This window comes from Ananas comosus, linkage group 4 (genome assembly GCF_001540865.1).
Source record: "Ananas comosus cultivar F153 linkage group 4, ASM154086v1, whole genome shotgun sequence".
In the NCBI taxonomy this organism is placed as follows: domain Eukaryota; kingdom Viridiplantae; phylum Streptophyta; class Magnoliopsida; order Poales; family Bromeliaceae; genus Ananas; species Ananas comosus.
Genome location: NC_033624.1, coordinates 14,290,018 through 14,315,852, shown reverse-complemented (window position 1 = coordinate 14,315,852; position 25,835 = coordinate 14,290,018). Strand labels below are relative to the sequence as shown.

At 36.5% G+C, this 25,835-nt stretch overlaps 4 protein-coding genes across 7 annotated transcripts; 2 read left to right on the top strand and 2 right to left on the bottom strand.

The window, feature by feature from the left end:
* Positions 1,814-6,059, bottom strand: LOC109709218 (probable sugar phosphate/phosphate translocator At3g11320). Its single transcript, XM_020231327.1, has 4 exons — positions 5,313-6,059; positions 3,858-3,961; positions 3,406-3,634; positions 1,814-2,405 (listed from the first exon to the last, which is right to left on the bottom strand). The coding sequence occupies exons 1-4, from the start codon at positions 5,799-5,801 to the stop codon at positions 2,259-2,261; spliced, it is 969 nt and encodes a 322-aa protein (XP_020086916.1). The 5' UTR covers positions 5,802-6,059; the 3' UTR covers positions 1,814-2,258.
* LOC109709217 (interactor of constitutive active ROPs 2, chloroplastic-like) lies at positions 9,791-14,596 on the top strand. Of its 4 annotated transcripts, none has more exons than XM_020231323.1 (5): positions 9,791-9,986; positions 11,174-11,240; positions 12,018-12,192; positions 12,746-14,271; positions 14,362-14,596. In XM_020231323.1, the coding sequence occupies exons 2-5, from the start codon at positions 11,221-11,223 to the stop codon at positions 14,369-14,371; spliced, it is 1,731 nt and encodes a 576-aa protein (XP_020086912.1). In that variant the 5' UTR covers positions 9,791-9,986; positions 11,174-11,220; the 3' UTR covers positions 14,372-14,596. The 4 variants fall into 4 exon arrangements, with proteins under 4 accessions (XP_020086912.1, XP_020086913.1, XP_020086915.1 ...); XM_020231324.1 differs by having other exon boundaries at positions 9,791-9,990; XM_020231326.1 differs by having other exon boundaries at positions 9,792-9,986; positions 12,746-14,293.
* On the bottom strand, positions 14,776-15,182 carry LOC109709580 (salt stress-induced hydrophobic peptide ESI3). The gene is made up of 2 exons (XM_020231878.1): positions 15,041-15,182; positions 14,776-14,963 (listed from the first exon to the last, which is right to left on the bottom strand). The coding sequence occupies exons 1-2, from the start codon at positions 15,119-15,121 to the stop codon at positions 14,880-14,882; spliced, it is 165 nt and encodes a 54-aa protein (XP_020087467.1). The 5' UTR covers positions 15,122-15,182; the 3' UTR covers positions 14,776-14,879.
* Positions 18,926-21,531, top strand: LOC109709544 (tetraspanin-3-like). The gene is made up of 2 exons (XM_020231827.1): positions 18,926-19,530; positions 20,672-21,531. The coding sequence occupies exons 1-2, from the start codon at positions 18,997-18,999 to the stop codon at positions 21,020-21,022; spliced, it is 885 nt and encodes a 294-aa protein (XP_020087416.1). The 5' UTR covers positions 18,926-18,996; the 3' UTR covers positions 21,023-21,531.

The window sequence follows — 25,835 nt, the reverse complement described above, 5'->3', positions numbered from 1 at the left end:
TAAGGCCGAAAACTTACAAGCATCAATGACTAGCTCTTTTCAAAGAATAAGAGCTCAATTCATATATGTATATATATATAGTAGGTCTTGCGTGCTATTAGGAGCACGGAGGCCTAGGAGCACGGAGGCCTCCGTGCTCCTAAACTGTTTTCGATAATGAAGCTTCCGAATCGATGATCGGCTCCGTTAGACTTAATCTACCATATTTGAAGTATCTAGAAAATAAATTTTGTGACTTTTCGATATCGTTTACCAAACGATCGAAATGGTTCAAAATCAACGACTGAAAATAAAAATTTGATAAAAAGTGGTGATATAGCATTAAAATTTTTTATCAAACAAATTGATCTTACTGTAAATAGTATAAAAAATTTTCTATCAAAATTTTATCTGATTTGAATACTTCTACACCGTTAAACTTGCAAACGGTATATACATCAACCATTAAAAATTATTGATTTTGAATCCTTTCGATCGCTAGGAAAATGATACCGAAAAATCACAAAAATTATTTTCTAGATAGTTCAAATACGCTAGATCAAGTCTAACGGAGCCGATCGTCGATTCGGAAGCTCCATCATCGAAAACGGCTTAGGAGCACGGAGGCCTCCGTGCTCCTAAACTGTTTTCGATAATGAAGCTTCCGAATCGATGATCGGCTCCGTTATACTTAATCTACCATATTTGAAATACCTAGAAAATAAATTTTGTGACTTTTCGATATCATTTACCAAACGATCGAAAGGGTTCAAAATCAACGACTGAAAATAAAAATTTGACAAAAAATAGTGATATAGCATTACAATTTTTTATCAAACAAATTAATCTTGCTGTAAATAGTATAAAGAATTTTCTATCAAAATTTCATTTGATTTGAATACTTCTACACCGTTAAACTTGCAAACGGTATATACATCAACCATTAAAAATTATTAATTTTGAATCCTTTCGATCGCTAGAAAAATGATACCGAAAAATCACAAAAATTATTTTCTAGATAGTTCAAATACGCTAGATCAAGTCTAACGGAGTCGATCGTCGATTCGGAAACTCCACCATCGAAAACGGCCTAGGAGCACGGAAGTCTTCGTGCTCTTAATAGCATACAAGATCTACTCTATATATATATATAGAACTTGGCTGAAATACTATTAATAACACCAATGACTTGGTGCTAGTGCTTCTAAATTTCTAGCCCTTGGATCTACTCCTTAATTACTAATATCCCTTGGATCAAACACTATTCCACCTACCATCATCATCTCAACCCTACATCTCTCCATTCAATAGTTAAAAACTCAAAAGCACTACCCCTTTGGTGCTTTTGAAAGTATTCTACCTCAACTCTCTATATATATATATATATATTATTCAACAAAAGATAGGGGGGCCAGTGCCACTCGGTGAAACCCCAACAAGCATGAATCAAACTCCGACAGGTGACCCAAATAGCAAATACAGGAATAAGCGAATGGTTGTATTAAGCTAAATAACAACACACAGTAATTATCTCTGGTGTGAACTCTCGACGGTGACCCAACGGTGCATTCGAGGCATATATTAAGATGAATATCTTAATACAATTTAAATTACAATAATATCTCATCAATAATATTTAAAAAAAATTAGTCAATAAAAAAAATTTGCCAAACGAACATGTAAATTACCCAAATTGCCGGGTATTCTTCTTTTTACTTTTTCTATTTTACTTGGCACACGTTCTTTGACATCTAAGTGAACTAAGAAATAGAATCTTAATGCGTTGTTATATTAAGCTAATATTCATCAGGAATTCACACACCACACACGTCCAGGAAAGCACAAAAATAACAACATACGTAGTAACAAAATTCATAGGAGGGTTAAGTAACAAATACAATTACATCAACAAGAAAATTTTTTAGAGAGGACATTTTTTCATTCATTTTTGAAAGGCATTGTTAAATATGAATAATAATACCTTCTCTCCAATGGCAAAAGAATAATCTGCAAAAATTACCTATAAATAATCATACCGTAGATGAGGGGGTAAGAATACTTACTGGATCCAAAGAACGAAAAAATTGGAGCTTAGAAGTTAATTTATTCAGGCTTCTTCACCGGCTGATCACAGCAAAGAATGACATCCCAACTTGCATTAGCGGCACAGAGATTGGAACTAGTATCCAGCTTCTAGAAGCTTCCAGCAGCTTCCGCCACTCACAGGGAATGAAAAGCGGCGTATGTACTCCCATCCACCACATTCCTATATGTGGATCTCATCTGTTGCGCTTCTTGGCTTCACTATACAGAACGACACCAATGACCGTGAGGGTGTAACCTAGCATTCCTGTCACAGATACTGGGTTCCTAAATATTAGAATCGAGACAACAACTGCGACAGCGCCTTTTGCGTTCCCGAGAACCTGGAAAGAGAAAACCAAGACAAGCATTTCAAAACAAAGGAAATCTCAGATGAAAAAAAAACACCATTAATATGGTAAACCGTGATAGAACTCAAAAGTTTGTACATGTGTAAATTGATCCCTACTAACCAAGTAAGCACTAAATTGATACTGCAATTTCTTAGAGGTTTGAACATATATCAGTTGCCAATCCTGGCATTTCACTATTCTGATGCCTTTTTAAAAGCAACCTCACTTAACAAGCTGTTTAAACATTTTTTTTAGCAACATGATGACTTCGTTATCATCATGATCAAAGTACATCCGGAAAACAGGGGATGCTCAAAAGCACACAATTCGAAGTAGAGCACCCTCATTAAATATTAATAAGACCTAATAATACGTTATATTCCAACGTCAACCAACTCCGATCATCATCATAGATAAATCAGTCAGGCAAATAGAGTTGTCCGTAAATCAAGGAGCAAAGACTAATTACATTTATTAGGTCCATGCAAAACTCAAATAACTTCCAATGTAGGGAGAACTTTTTCATTTTGAGGTAACAAAAAAAAAAAAAAAATGAAGTACAGGAGCTAGAGCTCTCTATCTAACCAAGATGGGAAAAAAGGAAACAAAAGAAAACAACAAATTCAAACTTTTTCCTCATCCTATTTTTATAACTAAAAGGTAGGTTCTAATATGTCTCATGATCCAGAATATGCTTCTACAACCATCCTTATTTGGATTGCAATCATTTCCTGAACCGCATTAAATTGTTTGATTATCAAAGCCCAGGCATTAAGCAAGGAATGTAAAAAGTATAAAATAAGAAGCAAAGATGTTTTAATGTCTTCATGAAACAAAATTTGATCACCATATGAAGAAGCGAGAGGACGACAATACTTCCCAGAAAACAAAAGAATAGAAAAGTCAGCTATGAGATAGACTGGAATAAACTCATATTTCAACAAAGTAATGCAGAAAAATAGTAAAAGAAAGAGCGTCCAATTACTCGTACCTGAAGAGTCAACGCACTAGTATGTTTGGTGACCAAGAAATTTGTCAAATTCACAAAGTACGCCAAGCAAGAGTTAAATAGAAGGTACAAAATAATCTTGAAATCTTCTCTAGCAAGTGCCACTGTGATGCCAACCACATTTTCCTCCATAAATATTGTAGCAGGAAGTAGTAGAAGTACAGCTATTGGAGCCATGTAGAGCAGAAGATTCATAGAATTAAGCTTCTCCCTGAGCATAAAAGCATAAATATGAGTAACTGATAGAATCTATACAGGAATAAAATCAGAACTGCACTGATTAACTGATTAGAATTATTATATTATTCTCCAGTGACTATAGAGATTCAAAACTGATCAAAAAAATTAATAGAAAGTATGTAATAAAAAAAATCACAAATGGTAAAAAATTAAAATGTAGTCATCAAATGCTGTAAGAAAAATGAAGTCATTACCCCTCAGAGGAAAGTAGAATGCCTTGCAATACTGTCTTAAGTGCCCTAGCAGCAGTTGCACCAACACACATAATAAAACCAAACAAATGAAAACTTGGCTCTCCCTACAAAGTCAGAGAATAAGATGGTTAATAGCTTTTCTCCTGACACACACACACACAAATCCTAGTTTGTGATAACATACAAAGAATTCCATTGGAAAAGGCATAACATGGTGTGAAAAATAGAAGATATTACAAGAAGCTAATCATGCAACAATTTTCAAAGAAAATAACAAGCTATTCCATCACAGTATATTCAAGCTTGATGAAGCAAAAAGTTATGCTACCATCGGTAAGTGCAAAAGCTAAGTTTGTTAAACAATCTGGATTCAGCATATGGTGAAGTAAAATTTGAATTTGCTAGTCTGCATTAACAAAGGTTGGTAGGAAACAAACCAACTAGAACGTAAATTTGAGCCCACTTTTTTTTTGACAGAATAAGATTACTCAAATATACAGTAACTTAATGAAGTAAACTCCAAAAATATAGAAAATTGCGTCCGATCGGGAACAATCGTAAAAAATTACTTTTTCTTAAGCAACAACTTCTTTATTCCTTTCTGAGAGACAAACATCAATAATCTATTTTTGAGATGAAATTCGCAAAACAAAACTATTTGTCAAAATTCTATTGCCGCCTTTAACTTCCTCTGGAACCATTAGTTGGACATTAATATTGACCATCAGCCTTAAAAATTAGATAATTCTTTCAACTGGTTTTCAACACATAATAAGAGAATGCCCGCAGTTAAATTCCAGTGAACACTACAAAACATCCTCGTGATTGAACCTAACACTTCAAATTAAGCTCTAGTTTATGGCCTATAGATGCTCCATAAGCAGGCTTAGTTTTCTTGTCCATAGTAGCATAACAACAAGAATATGTCCCAGTAGTGAGGTAATAATAGATCTACAAAAATCTTTCTTCAATTAACAGAATTAGCTCACTCTCCAACAGGCAACAGGAACTCCAGGTTTGGGACACGAAAGTGCATTTACATCTTACATAGAAATTAAGTTATTGCAGGCCATACACATTGTACCTGAAACAGCCAAAATCAACAAATGTCTCTGCAATAATGGATGTCAAGACACTAAATTTATACATCAGTTACCCTATTTAAGCATCTGCGAACAGCGATAGTTTTGGCAACAACTGCTTCTACAGCTTTAGACAACAGGAAAGCAGGAAAGATGGCCCTGTAACAGTTTCAAATATCACTACGCAAGACAATTCATCCCAATTATGCAATTCTAAACAACAACAAACTGCAGAAGCAAATTCGCATATAATGTGACACGATCTTTCAGAGATCTACTTCCGTAGCTTTGCTACAATTGCAAGATCCTAGCAGATCGATCGAATTAGACGGGAAAAAAGAGAGAGGAAAAAAAAAAGAAAAAAAAAACTCACTCCGCTGGCGATGATGACGCCGGTGACGACCGGGACGAGCGTGACGTAGGTGATCCAGGCCTCGCGCTTGACGGTCATGATGTAGGCGAAGACGGCGGTGAAGAAGGGCGTGGTGGCGCCGACGGCCTGGTTGAAGGAGACGGGGAGGTAGCGGAGGGAGATGTTGCCGCTGACGACGGAGCCGCAGAAGACGAGGCTGAGCGCGGCGATCTTGAGGAGCTGGAGCCGGGAGCGCACGGCCTGCATGGGGACGAGCTTGAGCCAGGCGATGGCGACGTAGCTGAGGAGGGAGCACGCGGCCATGTGGCACATGGTGAGGAAGATCGGGTACTTGAACCCGTAGTTGCTGAGGAGGTACTTGTTGAGGAGGAGGACCCCGATGTTGGACGAGTACCACGCCGCCACGAGCCCGATCGTGAAGAGCCTCCCACTCCCCCCCGCCGCCGCCGCCGCCGCTGCGGACGACGACGAGACGCTTCTCCCGCTCATCTCCGCCACCTCCTCCGCCTCCGCCGCCGCCGCCGCCGCCGCCGGGAACAATGTGGATCGGGGATCGGGGCCGGATCTGCGCGGAAGGAGAGGGAATCGGGTAGGTTTAGGGTTAGGGTTAGGCTAGGGTTCGGGGAGGGGGATCGGAGGAGGAGGAGTGGATCTGTGGAGAGGAGGGATTCATGAGATCTATTTGGAGGGAGAAATGGGTAACGGGTAGTTAGAGAGAGAGAGAGAGAGAGAGAGAGAGCTGAGAACCGAAGGAGCGAAGGAGACGAGGGACTCGTATAATATTTTTTTTCGATTATTTATCTATTTATTTTATTTATTTATTTATTTATTTAGCCTGACCTATAATATTGGGCTTTAAGCAGGCCCAAAATGATCAAATTATGGGCCTTAGGCCTTACAGGCCGGGCTTACTAATCTAACCACAGTATTTGTGACCTGAGGTGTGCTAGTAAAAGTGCACGCGTGACACATGCTAAGCTACGCATAAAAAAAAAAAAAAAAATTATTTACCATCTTATTAGAAATAGCTTTTTTCTTTATTGGCAATTTTTCTTTTGGGCTCAAGGTTATCCTCGATATGTAAATTATCCAAGCAGGATTGGACCAGGATTGTCCATGAACTAAGTCTAACCCAAACCAATCAATAATACATCATTTTGATTTTTTTTAATTTTTTGGTTTTGATTGACAATTTTTACGGATTTCTTAAATATTTTTTTTTTGAGAAATGATTTCTTAAATATTACACTTTACACTTATATATTATTCATGCATCTGCATGCAAAATGCAAATTTTTTTTTTTTTTCAATTCTTATACGGAGTCTAAAATTATAATATTCATTTGTTAACATATCAATACTATGTATTGGTGGTTGGTATCCGATGTCGCAAGCTCGAATCCTAATTGATTCACTTTTTTAGCTAAATTTATTTCTAAATAAAATAAACAAAACAGATAGTATGCTATCTATCTTTCTCAAAAAAAAAAAAAAAACATATCAATACTATGTATAACAACATTTCAAGAGATCCAAAGCATTTCTATCATTAGAATGGTTGTAATCATTTTGTATAATGTGCCTAGAAAGATTATTATTGAACCTTGTAAGATAAAAAAAAAAAAAAAAAAAAAAAAAAAAAAAAGTACATCGTTCTGCATTATTATTGCCATTATTGCTTCGCAACTAAGCAAGTTTTAATAGTAAATCAAAAGATAATCGATCGTTAGTACTAAAATTTCACAATTGAACCAGATTAAAATATGGCATGCAACTGCGGTGTCCTCATTAATTGCTCAGAACTTAGTAGTGTGTGGCAATTTTAATTATGTTAAAAGTAATCACGAGCGTAATCTCTTATATATGAAGAAGTAATCGCAAGCGTAATCTCAGATGAAGAAGTACTATTGACAACTAAACTGCCAATTTGAATATTAAATATGATCATAAGAATAATTTTGAAATAGACTATTGTCAGTATTGCTGAATTTTATAAATTAAATTAAATATAATAATTTAACATACGCATGATATTATTGTATTAAATCAAATTTGGTAATATAGTATTAACAGTAATCTGATTTAAAAATCTCAGATACTTAATTATATCAAAATAATCGATAATATCATATAACATCTCCTCCCCCCCCCCCACACACAAATTTTTTTTTTGTACTATGCACTCCTTTTAATCATATCATGTGTGTTCTTTAATCAAGATCACGAGTTATGAAGTGTTGCTTTCTTTAGAGATCAAGATACCATCCACATGCTTCATCCTTTCTACCCAACCCTCCCACACTCCCTGCTTTGTGGTACCTCACCCTCCAATGGGGATTCGAGTTTCTTCGGAGTCGGACTCGAATGATAAATGGTGTGTCTGATTTTGATTTTGATTTTGATTTTGATTCTGATTTAATTCCATCAGTAATAGCGTTGTTCGCTGGATAGACATTCCAGTGTGATTTCTTATACAGTAATAAGATGAAATATATTGCATCTTTCATACACAGAGCCAGGCTGACCTGATCTTAAATTTATAGTTGAGTTATTTGACGTCAATGTGAGAATCTGGTTTGAAAATACTCACTCTATCACGATTGAATGTTTTCTTTTGGAGATTCATATGTGATAAAAAAAATTTCTAATTAAACTTCGTCACCACCGTGCTTTAAATTTCAACAAATTTTTTTTTCAAAAAAGTAATTTTTATTTTAAAAAATATAATTTTTTGGACGGTTTGGGCTGAAAGCTGAGATAAAATAAAGAAATTCGGGTCCGTGGGTGATGTGGTGGGCAGGGTCTAGGGATTAATTTACCCTCCCTCAAAAGTGCACGCCAACAATCTACTGTTTATTTCGTTGGTAAGAATTGTAGTGAATCCAAGAGGCATTGTGGTTTCCCAATATTATCTGGGACTGAACTGTTTAGATACAAAAGCAATGAATTGCTGTTTCCATTTTTGGTTTCATGTGTGTGAATTGGAGTGCACTTTTGGACAAATTATTTGGTTTGGAACAACACATGAAACTCTGCCTTTCGGTATTTAGGTGGTCAATTTGAATCTCTAAGGGACCGTTTGGTTGCATGTAGTTGCAACTGCACTGCAGTTGTAACTGTATGTAAACGTAAATTTTGTGTTTGGTTTGATGTATTTAACTCAAACTTCTACAGTTAGAATTGCAGGAAAAGGCTCAACTGCAGCAGTTTGAACTATATCCAAATTGACCACAGTTCCAATTATAGCAGTTGGATAGAGTAACTTTAAATAAAAATATTTTTACCTCCTCAATATTTTTTTAAACAAAAATTATTATTATTATTTTTTATATTTGAGGTAATTTCATCATCGTATATATAAAATAATAAAATTTTAAAAATTATTTCTCAACTGCATACAACCAAACAAATTATTTATACTTGCAGCGCTTTTTATTATATCCAACCAAATATGATTCATATAGTTGTAACTACTATTTACAACTGCATGTATCACTAACTACACTGTATTTATAATTATATTTAATCCAACGGCACCTAAGTTGCAATTAGGAAGGCCTTTTAATAGAGTAATTTATATCAACCGCTTATGTTTAAATTGTAAGCTTCTTGAACAGCAACAGCATCGATTACTAATCGCCAAGAGTTTGATTTTTCTTTTTTTCGCCTCTAACTCAGAATCCACTCCCCTCTCCAATCCAAAATAAAAAATTCTCCAATCCTCGTGCCAACAAGGTATTGATAATTTGGCATGTTAGAGAAATACTAATGCTAAAATTTTTATTTGTGTAATTTTGATCAAAATATGAGTTACATAACTGATACATAAATGATATATATATGATATATATATTTAGATCTACATAATAATATCTTCAATTTTGAGCAAAATGGATGAGTTTTTTTTCGAAATTATTAGTTTCATAAAAAAAAAAATATTAATATTGAAAAAGTGGCCTAATCTCAAAATTTCGCATAACCCGACATGGGTGATGGGTCATTCAAATTCAACTATTGAATACTTCCATAGTCCCCTGTACGGTATAAGCGTACAACTCTCATCAATTTTAAAAAAATTTAAAAACCCGTTCAACAGGTAGAAACCGATGCGTGCTCTTGGTCCACTGCGTCAATCTTGAACCGCGTCCCTCGGAGAATTCTATTGGGCCGGCATATTTCTTTTTTATAAAACGACATGTGGTGCGCACATGACACGAACGGTCTATAGATGACGTGGTGGACAGGGTCCAGTAAAATAATTTCTTATGGTTCAAAAAGATATCTCGGAGTTCGAAGACGCGGACGCAGCGTAAAATCCAATCCGATTAATTAACCGCTTCACGCCCGTTGCTATCCGAGTGGCGACAAAATCTATTTCCCTTCTTTTTTTGAAATTTTTATATTTTTTATATTTTTTTACGTTTTTCGCCCTTTTCGTCCCCGCTCTCTCCTCTGTTTATAATAAGCTCTTGGGCCAAACCCTAGAATTAGTGCTACACTAACTCCCCACATTATATATAAAAAAACCCCGCGAACTCCGCCACGCTCTCCATTTACTCCGAACCGAGCGTGGCGGAAATTACGAGAATACCCTCCTCGGAGCTATGGGCTATAGAAGAGGCGTGTTGAAGCACTAGTAGGAGCACAGGAGAGGTACTGAAGAAGATAACAAGGGTGGGTTCGTATGGGTTTTCTCTCTACTACATTTTTCTCTGTGTTTATTGTGTTTTTTTTTTTTTCCCTCTTTTTGTTTTTTGTGCTTAGATGCTTAGTATGTTCAATGGGGAGGAGAAATAGTAGGGGAAATGTGGGAAAGGTGAGAGCTTTGGGGTTAAGTTTGGAGAATAAAGAGGGGAATGTAGGAAAGGTGAGAGCTTTATCTTAAATGAGAGGAGGAAATGGGTGGATTGTGGGAAAGTTGTGAGCTTCCTCCATGTGAGTGTTTGAAAAGAAAAGAAAATTTCAGAAAAAGCCCTCTTTTTTTCCTTTCCCCCCCCACCCCCCCCTTGCTTGGGATGCTGTGTTTTATCACAAAGTTGGTTCTTTGCTTTGGCAAAACTTTATACATTTTCAAAAAAATTAGAGTTAAACCGATATAAAGCTTTTTGCTGATGATTTTTCAAATGGGTCTTTGTTCTCATTGTGAATTTATTTATGATTTCTTTCTCTCTACTATCAGAGATTTGGCTCACATTGGAAGTCTCAGGAGAGAGGGCTTATCCTTTTTTTATATATATACACATATACATAAAAAATAATTTTCCCTCACTGCACGAGTCTTATCTGAAAGATTCAAAGTTGAAGCTCACTTATTTTAGTTTTTTTTTTTTTTTTAATTTGAATTTGTCCTTTCTCTTTATTATTTATAAGAGACACTATTTGTTTTATCAGTGAGACTCCTCAGCCACTGTGCAGTCTCTGGTGCTTTGACCCCCTTTTACCATGGCAACTTCTCCTTTCTCTATAAAAAACCACCATGTTTTTTAATTTATTACCTGCCATAATTACCAAACTACCCCCATTATTTATGCCCTTGCTGTTTCTATGGTGGAGGGCATTTTTGTGATTTGAGCATCTTTTTTGTTGGGTGACCCAAAGGTCATAGGGTGAAGAGAAGATCCATTCTTTTTACAAAGTTGTTTCATTTCTTGGAAGATCACATCTTATAACTACAAAACAGTAGAGTGATTCTATTCATTTGCTTTGCATAGTCCATCAATAGTTACTAGAAAACATATATTTATATATGTACAAACCACAATAAAGACAATGAACTCACCCAATCTTTCTCTCTCTCTCTCTCTTCCTCTAGTACTTCATATATGTATATGTGACCTCTTCTGCTATGTTTTCTTTTGCAGGTTTAGCACTTTAGCTAGTGGAGAAGGATCTACTCCCCAAGAACATTATGCAGACACCAAAAACCAGGTCTCATTTTTAAGTTTTTTTTTTCTTCTTCTAATTATATTGTGCTTTACTTTACTGGTTACAATGTTGAACATTTGATTCTGGGAATAATTATTTATTATTGTTGTGGTTGGTAGTGGTATCTAAGAGAGGCCTTTCTTTGTGTTGAATGTAATGAATTGGCCCTACTGTGTCCCTCCATTCAGAGACTTAACTCCTCCCATGTGTAACTGCTACATGGTATGCTATGCTTGCCCATAGTGTTTTTTTTAAACTAGGAAGGTGGTCCATGCATTGGTGATCTTAGTTGTCCTGCGTTTCCTTTACTCTATATGACATGATTTCTACTTGATATACTCAATTTTTTTTTAAGGAAAGAGCTTTAAAAACCCTCTTGTGGTATGTAGCCTTGTTCATCATTACCGCTGAACCGGTTCGAGCTGTTGCTTGTTTGTTCTCTTGGTTGCTACTCTAGTTTTCTCGACACAGTGGCTATTAAATGCCGTAAAAACGAAGCACATGACAATAACACAATTCGCTTTTTGGATCTGCAGTTTAAATCTTCAGTACTTCGCCATCCTTCTTAATGGCATCGTAATAGTAGGTCCTTACGAAATACTGAAACCATAACAAATGGCGGGGCGGGGGCAAAGTGCTCAAATTTGAACTTATCCTTTGTGGGTTTTTGTAGTTGTCCCCACTTTTTCTTTCTTACTTTTTTTTTTATTTAGATTTCTATGTTGTGGTTTTAGATTTCTCTCTTAACTATATTTCTGATCCTCATTTTGATTGCTGCAGGAATGGATCCTCAGATGTTCCGCAGAGGACATCTCCAGCCACACCTCGATCGGCCCGTGTGAGCAAGACCGGAGGAAACGAATCTGACACTTCCGGGATTACTCCGATGAAAACCATGACTGAAAGAAGCCCGAAGGTCGTCGAACGACGGTCCCCGAGAAGCCCAGCGACGGAGGTAATATTACTTATGCTAAAATAGGTAACATGTTTCTCTTTATACAACTACGAGCAGCTATCCGTGGCTTGAAACAATGTAAATGATATTGTGCGTAACTTTGACATCTTAAATTAGAGGTCGATTAGAATATTGTGCGGTGATTATTAATACGTATATAACTTATTGCCATCATCTTCTCTTCCTTCTGCTGACATTGGTATTTGGTTTTCTCTGTGGTAATGAATGACTAACCTTTGTTAACAGTTGCAAAGACTTCGGATTTGCTCTTACTCTGGTTTTGATTTTCTTTCCAGTTTAATATATAATGCCTATTTGCTAGTGTGTGTTTGTTATTTTGCATTTTCCGATTTAAGCTCTCTTCTCGCGACGATTCATTTAACCATACAATGCCTTATTTGCGTTTTGTAGGAATCGCGACATGGTTATTGTTTCTTTCTCCTCACATTTTTCGATTGCTTTTCTCAATTACAGTACACTAGAAGTATAAAGAAGCAAAATAATAACTAAGAATATATCACTTAATTCTTAGCGTACTCCGTTAAAATTACAGAAGAAGCGCCCGAGCAGGATATCGGAGTTAGAATCCCAGGTCAATCAGCTGCAGGAGGATTTGAAGAAGGCCAAAGATCAGCTGAGTTCGGCAGAAACATGGAAGAGAAAAGCCCTGCAAGAAGCCGAGGAAGGTAAAAAGCAGCTTCTCGACGCGTCCCTAAAGCTCGAGGACTCCCAAAAGCAGCTTCTCGATTTCTCCGCTGCTGAAGAATCTCGCCTTCAAGAACTGCGAAAGATATCTCAAGAACGCGACCGAGCTTGGCAATCCGAGCTCGAAGCCGTTCAGAACCAGCACTCTGTGGACTCTGCGGCTCTGGGCTCGGCCATGGCCGAGATTCAGAAGCTGAAACTGCAGCTAGAAGCGTCTTCTCAATCTGAGGCTGATACAATGAAGCAATCCGAAGAAGCCCATTTGAAGCTTAAGGCATTCGAGCAAGAGATGGAGGAGAAACTTGCTATTATTGAGAGCCTCAATGTTCAACTTAAGGACGGCAAAAAGGCCGAATCTGAGGCAAAAGCTATGGTCAGCGAGAGCCAGGAGCTACTAGGTAAGGCGAAGATTACTATCGAAGACCTTCGTGACGAAGGATCGAAGCTGCGAGAGGCCCTTAGATTGAAGGAGGCGGAGTTAGATGAGTTTAAAGATCAAGTTAAATCGCTCGAGCATATCGCAACGAACTCTCAATCTGGTCACCTGGAGTCGGAGATAGAGAAACTTAGATCAACACTCGAAGCGGCTGAGATTAAACACCGCGAGGAGCAAACCCAGAACGCGACGAAGATCGAAACTGCATTCAACACGGTGGAGAGTTTGAAGATCGAACTGAAGAAGAGAGAAGAGGAGGTTGCGGAACTTAAGGCTACTCTAAACGAAAAGGAAATCGCACTGCAATGGCTCGTGGATTCTAACAAAGAAGAGAACTCGGAGGAGATCGAGAGGACCCGAATGAACCAAATGCAATCCGAACTGGAAGCGAAGTTGATAAAGTCCGTCTCGGACATCGCGGAGCTCAAAGCCAACCTCATGGACAAGGAGAACGAGCTGCAGAGCATCTCGGAGGAGAACGAGACCCTAAAAGTGGGAAAGGCGAAGCAAGAGGCGGAGAGCCATAAACAGTACGAAACCGCCATCGCCGAGCTCGAGCTGGCGAAGGCGGCGGAGCAAGAGGTGAGGATGAAGCTCGGGTACGTCACGGAGGAAGCCGACAAGAACAGCAGGAGGGCCGCGAGGGTGGCGGAGCAGCTGGAGACAGCGCAAGCCGCGAATTCGGAGATGGAGTCGGAGCTGAGGCGGCTGCGGGTGCAGTCGGATCAGTGGAGGAAGGCGGCGGAGGCGGCCGCGGCGGCGCTCACTACGAACAACGGGAGGTTCATGGAGAGGAGCGGGTCGATGGATTCGGATTATAACTCGATCGGCGGGAAGCTGATGAGCTCGCCGTTCTCCGACCTGGACGACGAGTCGCCGAAGAAGAAGAACAACAATGTTCTGAGGAGGATGAGTGGCTTGTGGAAGAAGAGCCCAAAGTGAGGACCTACACTTTGCTTGGTATGTACTAAAATCTCTCACTTAAAGCATTAGTTTCTCTATTGTGATTATATTTTGTTTGTTTCCAGATATAACTAGGAGTTAAATGCTGAGGAAAGGTGCAGCTCAGAGAGAGAGAGAGAGAGAGAGAGAGAGAGAGAGGTGATATGAGAGCTTATGCTTCTTTTTTCTCCTGAATGCTTGTAAAGTTTCTGTTTTATCATCTGCTACTCTACTTTGAAGCTGGAGAGAGGGCACCTTAACTACTGATGTGGATACTATTCATAACCTCTTTCTCATTATTATATTCATCTTTTGTTAACATGGTGTTCAGTGTTTTCCTCAATATCTACTTTTTAATGTTCATTCTAATCATGAGCTCTTTCGCATTTACGTATGTTATTGTGTATTCAATTTGTAAAAAAAATTGTGACTTGTTCACTCTTTTTTGGCTAAGGAGTGAGAGGGTAATACCATAAAAACCAATCAAAATCCAACTACTATCATAACACCAGATCTACATGTGATTAGTTGCTCGGTTCCTCCATCTTCATCATCATCATCATACATTAAACAAATATTATAAAAAAAAAAGATTTAGAAAAAACTATCCTACCAAAACATATATGGCGTAAATTATTCCTGGTATATAACCCAGTATTGTCAACAGCAGATCGATCCAAAACTCCACCTGCAAATTAACCACCAAAATTTGAACAACAAAACTTAAAAAATAGCGATAAAATAAAACGAGAACTTAACACTTACACCACACCCATAACGTAGAAAAACTCCCACAGGTGGTAGCAAAATAGCCAAAATCACCTCCAAAAACGTCTCTGAACCCATCTCTCCACCACGATCTCAACACTTAATAATTAAAAAAATAAGTGCTTAATTTAAAGGAAACGTCTTTTCTTTTTTTTTTTTTTTTAAAAAGAAATTTCGCAGTAAATCGTTTTCATTAAGTGGTGTTTCCGTTGCCTTTTGGTGGTTGTAGGAAAGGTAGTTGCTCGTGAGGGGGTTGGGACACGTGGCAACAGGAGAAACCCCTGTTAGAGCCACGTGTGCTCTCTCCGGGAACACGTGGCGCCGTTGTAGGATGGGGTTCGAACGAGTCTCGTGCTTCTATTTGGGCCGGGCCCATTTGAGGCCCAATGTATTACTAGGCTTCTTTTGATTGAATTCTTAAATCAACAATTTACGGACTCATTTGGCATCGTTTTTTTAAAAATTTTTTTAAAAAAATTTAAATACAAATTTAGAACACCTAAAATAATATGGCTCAAAGTTAGTATACTTTCCCCACACTACAGTACAAGAGTCGAGCCATACATACATATCTATAATGATAAGTATATAAGGGAACGCTATCCACGGCGGAGATTCGATAATTATTACCACAGCGTTATGCGATTGCGATATTAAGTTGACATTTCCTTCTCCTTTCTTTCTTTCTCTATCTTTTCCCTCTCGAAGCAGTAGGAAAAGCCATTCGTGTCCACAAGAGAAAAACACTCATATGTGGTCCTCTCGATCGCAACTTTTCAAAAGACCTTTTGTTTATGATTCTTTCGTTGTTTTTTTTTTTTTTTTTTTTTTTTTTTTTTTTCTGGACCACTGTATTCATATACTTGAAGCGTGACTTAAATTCAAGACTTATAGCTACGGAGGAGGAGAATCTATAAGCAGATTCAATAAGCATATCTAGGAATAGAAATTCTGAATCTGTTAATACACTATCATTTTCGTTAATGTCAAACCACAAATTATTATTTATTAGGGAAAACTTCAAGAACCCCCCCTGTGGTTTCGTGCATTCTCACTTTGCTACCCTGTGGTTTAAAACGTATCAATTTGCCCCCCTGTGGTTTCGTTTTTATCTTTTCGGAAGCTTTTTCGTTAATATTTCGTTAAATTATATACAAAAAACTTCAAATAACCATCTATATTTATCGAATAGTCACTTTAGTATCCTTTAATTTTAACTTTGTCACTGATTTAAAAAAATAATAATAATAAAATTGATAACAAAAAAATAAAAACGAAACCACAGGGGGGCAAATTGATACGTTTTAAACCACAAGGTAGCAAAGTGAGAATGCACGAAATCACAGGGGGGGTTTTTGAAGTTTTTCCTTATTATTATGATAAATATGAAGAGAGGAAAAGGAGGGTGCAAAGCGTGATCCTCGTGTGTTGTACTACGTGGTTAGTGGGGGGTCACTGTCTCATTTGTTCATACCTAAAGAGTATCCGCAAATGACGTTTCCTGGGGCCACACAAATATATTCGGAAGGATAATGTAGCATACAGTAGCAGCTATAGTCTCATTTGAGATATTTGCTCCACACATAAAACAAACATTAACACATATAAAATATTAGTCTATATGTTTGAGAATTTTGTAATTTCGTGTTTGAATTTTTTAACTTCTATTTTATGATCACATCTTATTTTGATGTTGAAGAAGAAAAAAAAAAAAAAACTTAACTTTTGTTACTGCTTATATTTCCTGAGTAATAATTATTATCAATAAGACAAAATTCTAGCTAGTACATGGCAGGTGAGCAACAATTTTTATTGCATAAAAAAAAAAAAATTAAGAACATTAAAACAAAAAACCAATTTTTAAAAAATATATACAAAAAAAAAAGAAAATAGAGAGAAAAAAAGGGATCTTCCCATGTGGGTGTTGCCACCAAATGAAAGCGAAATAGGCTTGAGTGTGGTCCCTTTGATGCACCACACCCACTCTGTATTTTTCTCTCTCTAGCTCCGAAGCTACTTCTTTTGCTTTGCTTTTCATATTCCTTATCTCCGTGATCTTTTGAAATGCATTTGACATTCCGGATTAGATTGGATAGAATAAAATGAGAAAACTATGTTGAGGGAAATAGAGTTTAGCAACTCAGAGGATATCGGGAAGTGATTTTCTCAAATTCAATTTTGTTCATGATCCCTCCGTTGATAACATTATTATTATTATTATTATTTTCTGAGAGATAGGTAGCATGCTACCCGCTTCGTTTATTTTATTTAGAAATAAACTTAGCTAGAAATGTGAATCAACTAGGATTCGAACTTGGGACCTCGGGTACCAACCACCAAGCCCTTTGCTACTTGCGATAGAGAAGGTCGGTAACATTATTTAAACTTATAAGTTTACTCTTTCTACCTCGATAGCAGCTTCAAGTAGCTAAACTCTTTTCTTATCTTATCATATCAAGCTATTTAAGCATATTGTATTTCTCTGGCAACTCCCGTGACTCTATGCTGCTAAACCCTTTCTCACTCTCCGCATCACTCTTTTATCTTATCCTTTTCAATCTAATCCTGACGAAAAGACTGGAAGTTTCCTGTAGGTTCTTAATTACTAACCGACCAGCAGAACAAGAGACTTTAGAAAGAGACTACTAAGTAATCCAAATGACTTTCAAATGCATTTAAGTCAAATTAAAAAATTAATATCTGAAATAGATGTTATGTGCGTTTGAAAACCTGGACTACAAATTTATTTTTACCTTGCTTAAAAAAAACGGCGTTACGAATTTTAAGTTTTCTATTGAATAAAAGTAAGAATTCTGGCCTACATATCTTGTAAAATATTTTCATCTATCAACTTAAATTGTGAATTGGTTTGAATCCTTCAATACGAAAAAAGTGTAGTTAAAAAAGAAGAAGAAGAAGAAAAAAGAAACTCGCAAACTATATACAGCCTGCATTTGGAGGTATGTTAAGAATTTGACGGTTGGTATCTGAGATCTTAAGTTCGAAATTTAATTATTTTACATTTCTTGATTTTATTTTTAAAAAAATGAACGAATTGAGCAGAGAACAAGCTAGATGCCTTTGTTTGCCTAAAGCAGAGGGTGCTCTAAACCAAGTTAGATTTATTTATTTATTTATTTATTTATTTATTTTTACTTCAAATTTACATGTGGTGGGTGCCTTTTAGAGGTTGTTATTATTAACTTATTATTAATTAATGTCATAATAGTTCTACAGCCTTAATTTGTTTAATTGTTTTTGGTGAGGCCATGGTCCAACCTATCAATGTAACATTAAATTTGGTCTTCTTCCTTAGTCAAGTTAATTTAGTGATAGTTCTTAAGCCTCATCAAACCAACTACCCAATACACAAACTTATTTCTTCTACTAACCACTTTTATGCACTATTTAAAATCTACATATTTTTGTGTCTTATCCACTGAAGACCAGGTGGAAATTAACAATATTATTTTCGATCTTATTTTGTGTATCTCACAACTACAAGTTTCAGGCCGGTAACTTGGATGCATCAAATGCGCTCTACTCCTACCTACTACTTAATATTATATCTAGATTTGTAATGAGTATTCGAAATATACACGCAATTATAGTTAATGTTTATAAACTTCTCATTTTTTAAAGCTTTTTTCGAGAAATTATAGTAAAATGCTTTACTTTTTAACACTGCTCGGTAATATTTTATCAAACTACATTACATTCCACACACCTAGTGTAAAGAACAAATGCGAATTCAAGTGCAACATGTAGCATATATTTGACCCAGATTTAGGTCTTTTTTTAAGGTACCCATAGCATCACTACTTGGACCCACAGAGCCACCTACTAATCAATCGACTTCCTCTCCTCCCCTATCCTCTTTTCTCTTTCTAATCTTTAGTTCTATACTACTACTACTTCGTTCTATCCAACTGAGCTATTAAGAAAAAAAAAAGATGATAAGGGGAAGCACGGGTGTCATCGGCGTCGTGAACTTCATAACCTTCCTGGTGTCCATCCCGATACTCGGGGGCGGCATATGGCTGAGCGTGCAGGCGAACTCGACCGACTGCCTCCGCTTCCTGCAGTGGCCTCTCATCATCATCGGTCTGACCGTCCTGGTGATATCCCTCGCGGGCTTCGCGGGCGCCTGCTACCGCATCTCGTGGCTCCTGCAGCTCTACCTCGTCGCCATGTTCGTCGTGATCGCCGCGCTCCTCTTCTTCGTCATCTTCGCCTACGCCGTCACCGACCACGGCCACGGGGAGGTGGTGTTCGACCGCGCCTTCTTGGAGTACCAGCTGAGTGACTATTCCGGGTGGCTCAGGGATCGGGTGTCGGACCCCGGATACTGGAATAAGATATCGGCGTGCCTCCGCGACGCCGACGCGTGCCGCGGCATGGCCCGGTACGTTAGGAACACCAATACCGGAATGGTTGTGCATGAGCCCGCATCCGTGTTCTACCAGAGGGATCTTTCCCCTATACAGGTGAGTTTTGTTACGACTATTTCTGAGCCATTTCATACCGGATATCGTTTTAGGACTCTTTAACTCCAAGAGATCATGTTGGATTTATTATATATAGTTCGCATATTCTCGTTATATATTGAGTTTTCAGATTAGCTCACGACATTACTAGAAATTCATTCACAATAGCACAAATTATTGCAGTAAAATATATTTTACAGCAATTTAATTTTTGATATAATTAAATTATTTTCTATCAAATTGATCATCTTTTGGGTAAGAGTTTGAAACTCTAGAATACATATGCTGTGCTTTCCTTTAGTTCTTGCTTTTATTAATTTTGATGAGGGGGTCTAAAAGAGTGGATTTAGGATACGGTTTTTGTTTGGTGAAACAGTTTGATTTGGTAATCACTGATCATTGTTTTTGTGTAGTAGGAATATTTGGAAATCGATATGGTGAAATATGAATACTGTGTTTCTTTAATTTGCCTTATTTTTCTCCAACTTTGTATTGAGTTCTCTACAAGTTTGTTCATGTTCATGAGTCGATTCCCAAAATAAACTTGATGATAAGTTATGTAGCAGCATCCGCATCTCATCTCACCCACCTGAGTAAGAGAAAAAAGAGAAATGTACTTGAACAGTTGAACCGTACATACATAAAAAGAATAGTCAATGAGTTTCTTTTATTTTTACCCTGTTTGCAACAAACAAAAAGGATGATCACCAAAGCTGCATGATTGAGGAAATGAGGTCAACACTTCTCTCTCTTATTATTATTATCAAACGGGGGACCCTAGCTGTTAATAAATGGACCAATCACAAAATGCCACGTGGAAGGAGACGCAATATATATAATTAATTCCTTGGATACGATCGACAATAATATATAATATATATATATATATATATATATATATATATATATATATATATATATATATATCTCATGTTCTAATTGTTATCTAGTTAGTAGATATTTTGAATTGGAATTCCCATTTTGTGCATGTGCAAGTGGTGTGGGATGAATCCAACATATGAATTGCTAATCTGATACAAAATGATACAGAAATAATCTTAACATCAAATTCCAATATATATTTACTAAATATATAGAGCTAGCAAGGTTAATTGATAATTTGATATGCTTAATGATGCAGTCGGGGTGCTGCAAGCCACCGACTTCGTGCGGGTACGCGTACGTGAACGAGACAGTCTGGAACTCGGGGTCGGGGTCGACAGCGTCCATAGATCCCGACTGCCAGCAGTGGAGCAACGACCAGCAGACTTTGTGCTACCGTTGCGACTCGTGCAAGGCGGGCGTCCTCGCCACCATCCGCCACAGCTGGCGCAAGGCCTCCGTCATCAACATCGTCGTGCTGGTCATCCTCGTGATCGTCTACATTGTCGGGTTCGCCGCGTACCGAAACGCGAGAAGGATCGACAACGACGAGCCCTTCGGAGAGAGCAGGATGACAAAAGCAAGGCCTAGCTCATTCCGCCTTTTCTAATAATAGCAAATCTACGAGCATTTTACAATTTAATATATTTTAAGTGCAGTTAACGAGTTAAATTTTATAAAGTTGAATCGCTAGTTATCTAGCTGTTTGATATTCAGAAAAGTTGATTCATCGACTGCGTATTCGGGCAACGAGCTGAGGCACCAACAATTAACATTACGGTTAAGAAAAGCTCCTGTTGCTTGAACGTGTTGTCTATATAAGTTGAGAAAATATATTTAATTTGGAGCTAAGTAGGTTTTATGTGTAATCTATAGTGCAAAAGTGTTCACATTGTTGGCCAATTAGGATAGAGAGGAAGAGAATATGTGAATTAAGCTGTGTTAAGAATTTGGTGTGCTTTTAATTATCCTCGTTGTGTTCGCTGCAATTGTGTTCGAGTGTAATTAAATCTCCAATATTGTTGTAAATTTGTTGGACTTGAAATTTTATTTTTGTCTTTTAAGTTGCTTAAGAGAGGAAATGAATCCCATATTTTACAATATGGACATTTTTCTATTTATCATTTTCCCCCAATATTTACTTTTATTTTTATGGCCCTATGACACGTGTAATTAAGTGCAGTTTATATAGTTTATTCTGGCTCCTAAAATATCTTCTCTGACAATGCAACTAAATATTCGACAGGGAAAAAATGTAAAACTTTTGCTTTAGCCGAGTGCTTAAATACCTTTAGCTTTCCACTAAAGGAGAAAGTTGATTTGCTTTTCTTGAATGGCTGTAGTCATATAATACTTGTGCAAGCTCTCGAGTTTGAAAATCAAAATTGATAAAAGTAAAAATATTGATTGCGTCATCACTTAGCATCATGATGAGTGACTCTTTGTCCAATCGTGAACTTGATTTACGACCGAATCGCAGCTTCATTAATCTAAACGCCCTTTAACTGGTTTGGCCCATATTCTTGTTGTGGGCCGAGAGAGGTCTCATAAGTTGTTTAGGCCCAGCCCAATTCGAACTGGTTGTTTAATGAGAGAAGAGTGGGTTCAGTAATGGGCTTTATACTGTAGCATCTCAACACCCTATATTTTTATGATGATTAAATTGGGCTAAGTATGGGCCAAATATTTTGGACAGTGAATTTAAGCCCAAAATTGTTTGGATCAGGCTCAGGCATTGGGCCCAAAACCCAAAGTAGATTATTGTACATATTTACCAAAGAAATTTGACTCTTTCCTTTTCTTTTTTTTTCCTCCTGAAGTGGTTCAGAGATTTCGAATCCCATGACCTTCTCTAGAACTTATGTCGTATATACTACTTGAGAGGTCGGGGGCACGAACTCACTTCCTATTTTTTGAGTAGTACCCGAATAACAACTAATATACTAAAATTTAGTAAAACTACAGTAGATTGATTATTTGTGAGCTTTTCTTTTTTTTTTCTTTTTTTTTTTTTGAGAGAGAGATAGGTAGCACGCTACCCGCTTCGTTTATTTCGTTTGAAAATAAACTTAGCTGGAAATGTGAATCAACTAGCTAGGATTCGAATTTAGGTCTCAGATACCAACCATCAAGCCCTTTGCCACTTGCTCTAGGGACGGTCGGTATTTGTGAGCTAATTTCAATGATAGTTCAACCTAGGAAGCTCTTTATTTGGTTCTGGTGAGAAAGCTAAGATTTGTCAGGCCAATTAAATATCTCCCACAGCCTCAGAAAAGCTTTTGAAAGAAAAAGCCCTTTCACTCATGACCCCAAAAAGCTAATGATGTCAAATAAAAGTGTGGCCATAATGTTTCAAAAGGTTAGTGTCCTTCATTAATTTGATCCAAACTTTTTCAAAGAACTGCTCCCTTTAGTTCCCATTTGGCCTTTAGATCTCTTCTTCTTAATTAGATTCTCCCTTGGATTCTTCTTTGGTTCCCATTAGTGACATTTGCCTCCTCTTTTTTATTGTTTATGCATTGATCACTTGCCTAATAATATTCTAATAAATGTTTGTTAGTAAAATAGCAATAGTCAAATTAGTTTCCTGTGGAAAAGACACATAAGTTCTACTGACTTATCTTGACTTTTTTCCTAGTGTGACATCCCTTTGAAAGAGTGCCTTCGAAATACTGTGGACCTTTACATTTTTTTCCCTCAAAAATTTTAAAATAATCTATTAAATGTCTCACATCAATCAATTGTTTGTATTTCTGAACTCGAGATTTTTTAATATATTCGATAAAGAACCTGTATGAAGTTATGTGAAACAATCGTTTACTTTTAAAAGTTTAAGCCACTAAAATCTTGCATTTTAATATTTAATGTTCAAGGTATTGCAGAGGAAAATTTCTCGATTATTTCAGAGACAAACATTCTTAGAAACCATAAATAGCTGTGCTGGGGAAATGAGATACATTACTACATATTAATTCCTCTCAATCTAATGTCCTAACTTTTTAATGAGAGTTAAATGAATGCTGTAGTAGTTGAGGGCACATTTAAAGAGATGTGCTTTGGACCCTCTTCATCAAATGACCTTTCTCTCTATAATGAGTCTCAATGGATCATGCATTTAATTCAGATGTTTTTGTTGTACACATACAAGGGAACACAACTCTACGAAAATCTTACGAACACACGTTTTTGACGGTTGTGATTCATCTGATACAAACATTGCATAATCTTTTAATGTGTAGTTATTAAGTTTCTTAATTTCAAACGATTTTAAGTACCTAAGATGTACTCTCAAAGACCTTTAGAATTCGGTGGAAAATGTGCTCCTTTTTTTTTTTAACATCGTGCATGTTCAATGTTACTTAAATAAAAAAAAATGAGTGCGCCCAACTTCTCCACTAGGCTAGATACACTTGAATTTGTTCTCTAATTAACACTGGGAACAAATCAAAACCATGCACCCAAGTCGTTCGCCCACAATGGAGGAAAAAGAAGAAGAGATTTTGTGGACTTGTTTTAGGGTTAGGGACTTAATTTTCTCACGGATTTGTATGCGTATGTTGAAATATTTGGGTCCATGGGGTCCATATTAGAAGTGGGTCAAATGCATCTATAGTGCGCATTAGGCTTGGAATAGTGCACCGTGCCAACTTCTCTAGGATCATTTATGTTGTTATCCAATAAGTTAAAGCTTCTATTAAAATTTAGCTCAAGTTGACTTGGGAATTAACTTGTTTGGATCCACCTTAGGTTTGGTGGACTTTAGATTAGGCTCAGCCATGTTGGGTTTGGATTTGTGTGGTTTTTTAAGTCAAGAGATTTTCTAGTTGTATTATATATTTTATTTTGGGACTAGACACCCTATTTTTAATTTGTTGCAAATGGTAGCCATTTATATACAAGGCTATTACTTAATATTGGTCCAATCAAGAGAAAATTTATTATTGAAATAAATCACGGTAAAAGATTTTCGAGTTTGACTGTGCTTTAAATATTTAATCGAACAAAATATTATAACCTCCACTTGTTAGCTAGATATATCCAACGAGCTGTAGAAATATAAGTTTTTAGAGAAATAAGTTATTTAATTCACGATCCTATCAATCAAAAATTAATCCTACGTACATAAGGTATAGTTACTGGTGACGCAAGTAATTTTAAAAATGATTAGGTGTAATATATATAACACTTGAAATTTCGCACATCTAATTAAACCTTGTTCTTTGTTTTGAATGTCTACGTAATTAAATTTTGTTCTTGACCACCAATAGAATATATATATATATATATATGCATTGTGCATGCCTTAACAAATTTTCTTTTGGAAGTGGAAAGTGAACAGCGAAAGGAGTGCTTAACAAGTTGTTTACTTTACTAGGTCTTCAGTGAAAAAAGAAAAAAGAAAAAAAGAAAGGTAAAAAAAGAAAGCGAAAAAGAAACTCGATCACACCTTTTCTTGATAAAGAGACATTTGAACACTTAATGATCACTTATTTATATAAGGTTTCCTAGTGATTGGTTGGAGAGTCTACGAAAATGGTGACCTTTGATGGTCACCACATCGATCGCAAAATTGTAAACTTATCTAACAAAACTAATATATATATATATTTAATTTCTATTTGTTTATGATTAAACTATCATCTTGTATATATATATATATATTAAACATTTACATCACGTCATTGAACAAAATTTCCTAATCTTTATAAAATAATATTTATTCGTCAATATTCTGCATAACAACATAAGAAGCCGGTGTGGAACGGAGACCTTCCCTGACGTGTTAAGTCCAATGTTTGCATCATTAGAGTAGGCGTATTAACTAACCTAATTAAGGAAATTATCCTAGGTTAGTGATAGAAACCAAGGATTTTGTGGTTTAATTAATGAGGGTAATTAAATTCCAATGTTAATTAATTAGTTCCCGAACTTTTAATGTTAGGTAAAGTTTCACTTTGGCTCCTTATCTTTGAAAATAAACTTAATGCCTCCCCATATTTTTTGGAATACATGTATACGCCAAAAGCGTAAAATTAGAGTTTATTGCAGAACAACCGGACACGTCCACGTCATCTTACTTTCAACTACGTAATGTTAGATAACATAATATCATCAATTCAGTATACTTATGCAAATACGGAAATTATTATTATGAATAATATAAAAAAAATAAAGACCATTAAAATTATAAATTTTGAAACCCTTTGATCATTAGGCTAATGATGTCGAAAAGATTTAAAATTTAGTTTCTTGACGCTTGGAGTGGTATAAACCATATTCAACGATGTTGATCATCGGTTTAAAGGTTCTATCATCGAAAATAAATGTATGGTAACGAAATCCATTTGCTACTCACAACATTTCACCTCATGAACTCTTTCGCTATATATATATATATATAACAATATTGTTGTAGGCGTAAC

What these genes read in the sequence shown, in the direction of transcription:
- LOC109709218 (XM_020231327.1), bottom strand. Translation starts at nt 5,801, where the DNA reads ATGAGCGGGAGAAGCGTCTCGTCGTCGTCCGCAGCGGCGGCGGCGGCG. An exon ending in ATTCTACTTTCCTCTGAGGG is followed by an intron (nt 3,635 to 3,857) that starts GTAATGACTTCA and finishes TTTTATGCTCAG; the next exon opens with GGAGAAGCTTAATTCTATGA. An exon ending in CTAGTGCGTTGACTCTTCAG is followed by an intron (nt 2,406 to 3,405) that starts GTACGAGTAATT and finishes TTCTCTTTCCAG; the next exon opens with GTTCTCGGGAACGCAAAAGG.
- LOC109709217 (XM_020231323.1), top strand. Translation starts at nt 11,221, where the DNA reads ATGCAGACACCAAAAACCAG. An exon ending in ATGCAGACACCAAAAACCAG is followed by an intron (nt 11,241 to 12,017) that starts GTCTCATTTTTA and finishes TGATTGCTGCAG; the next exon opens with GAATGGATCCTCAGATGTTC. An exon ending in CGAGAAGCCCAGCGACGGAG is followed by an intron (nt 12,193 to 12,745) that starts GTAATATTACTT and finishes TTAAAATTACAG; the next exon opens with AAGAAGCGCCCGAGCAGGAT.
- LOC109709580 (XM_020231878.1), bottom strand. Translation starts at nt 15,121, where the DNA reads ATGGGTTCAGAGACGTTTTTGGAGGTGATTTTGGCTATTTTGCTACCA. An exon ending in TTCTACGTTATGGGTGTGGT is followed by an intron (nt 14,964 to 15,040) that starts GTAAGTGTTAAG and finishes GTTAATTTGCAG; the next exon opens with GTGGAGTTTTGGATCGATCT.
- LOC109709544 (XM_020231827.1), top strand. Translation starts at nt 18,997, where the DNA reads ATGATAAGGGGAAGCACGGGTGTCATCGGCGTCGTGAACTTCATAACC. An exon ending in GGGATCTTTCCCCTATACAG is followed by an intron (nt 19,531 to 20,671) that starts GTGAGTTTTGTT and finishes TTAATGATGCAG; the next exon opens with TCGGGGTGCTGCAAGCCACC.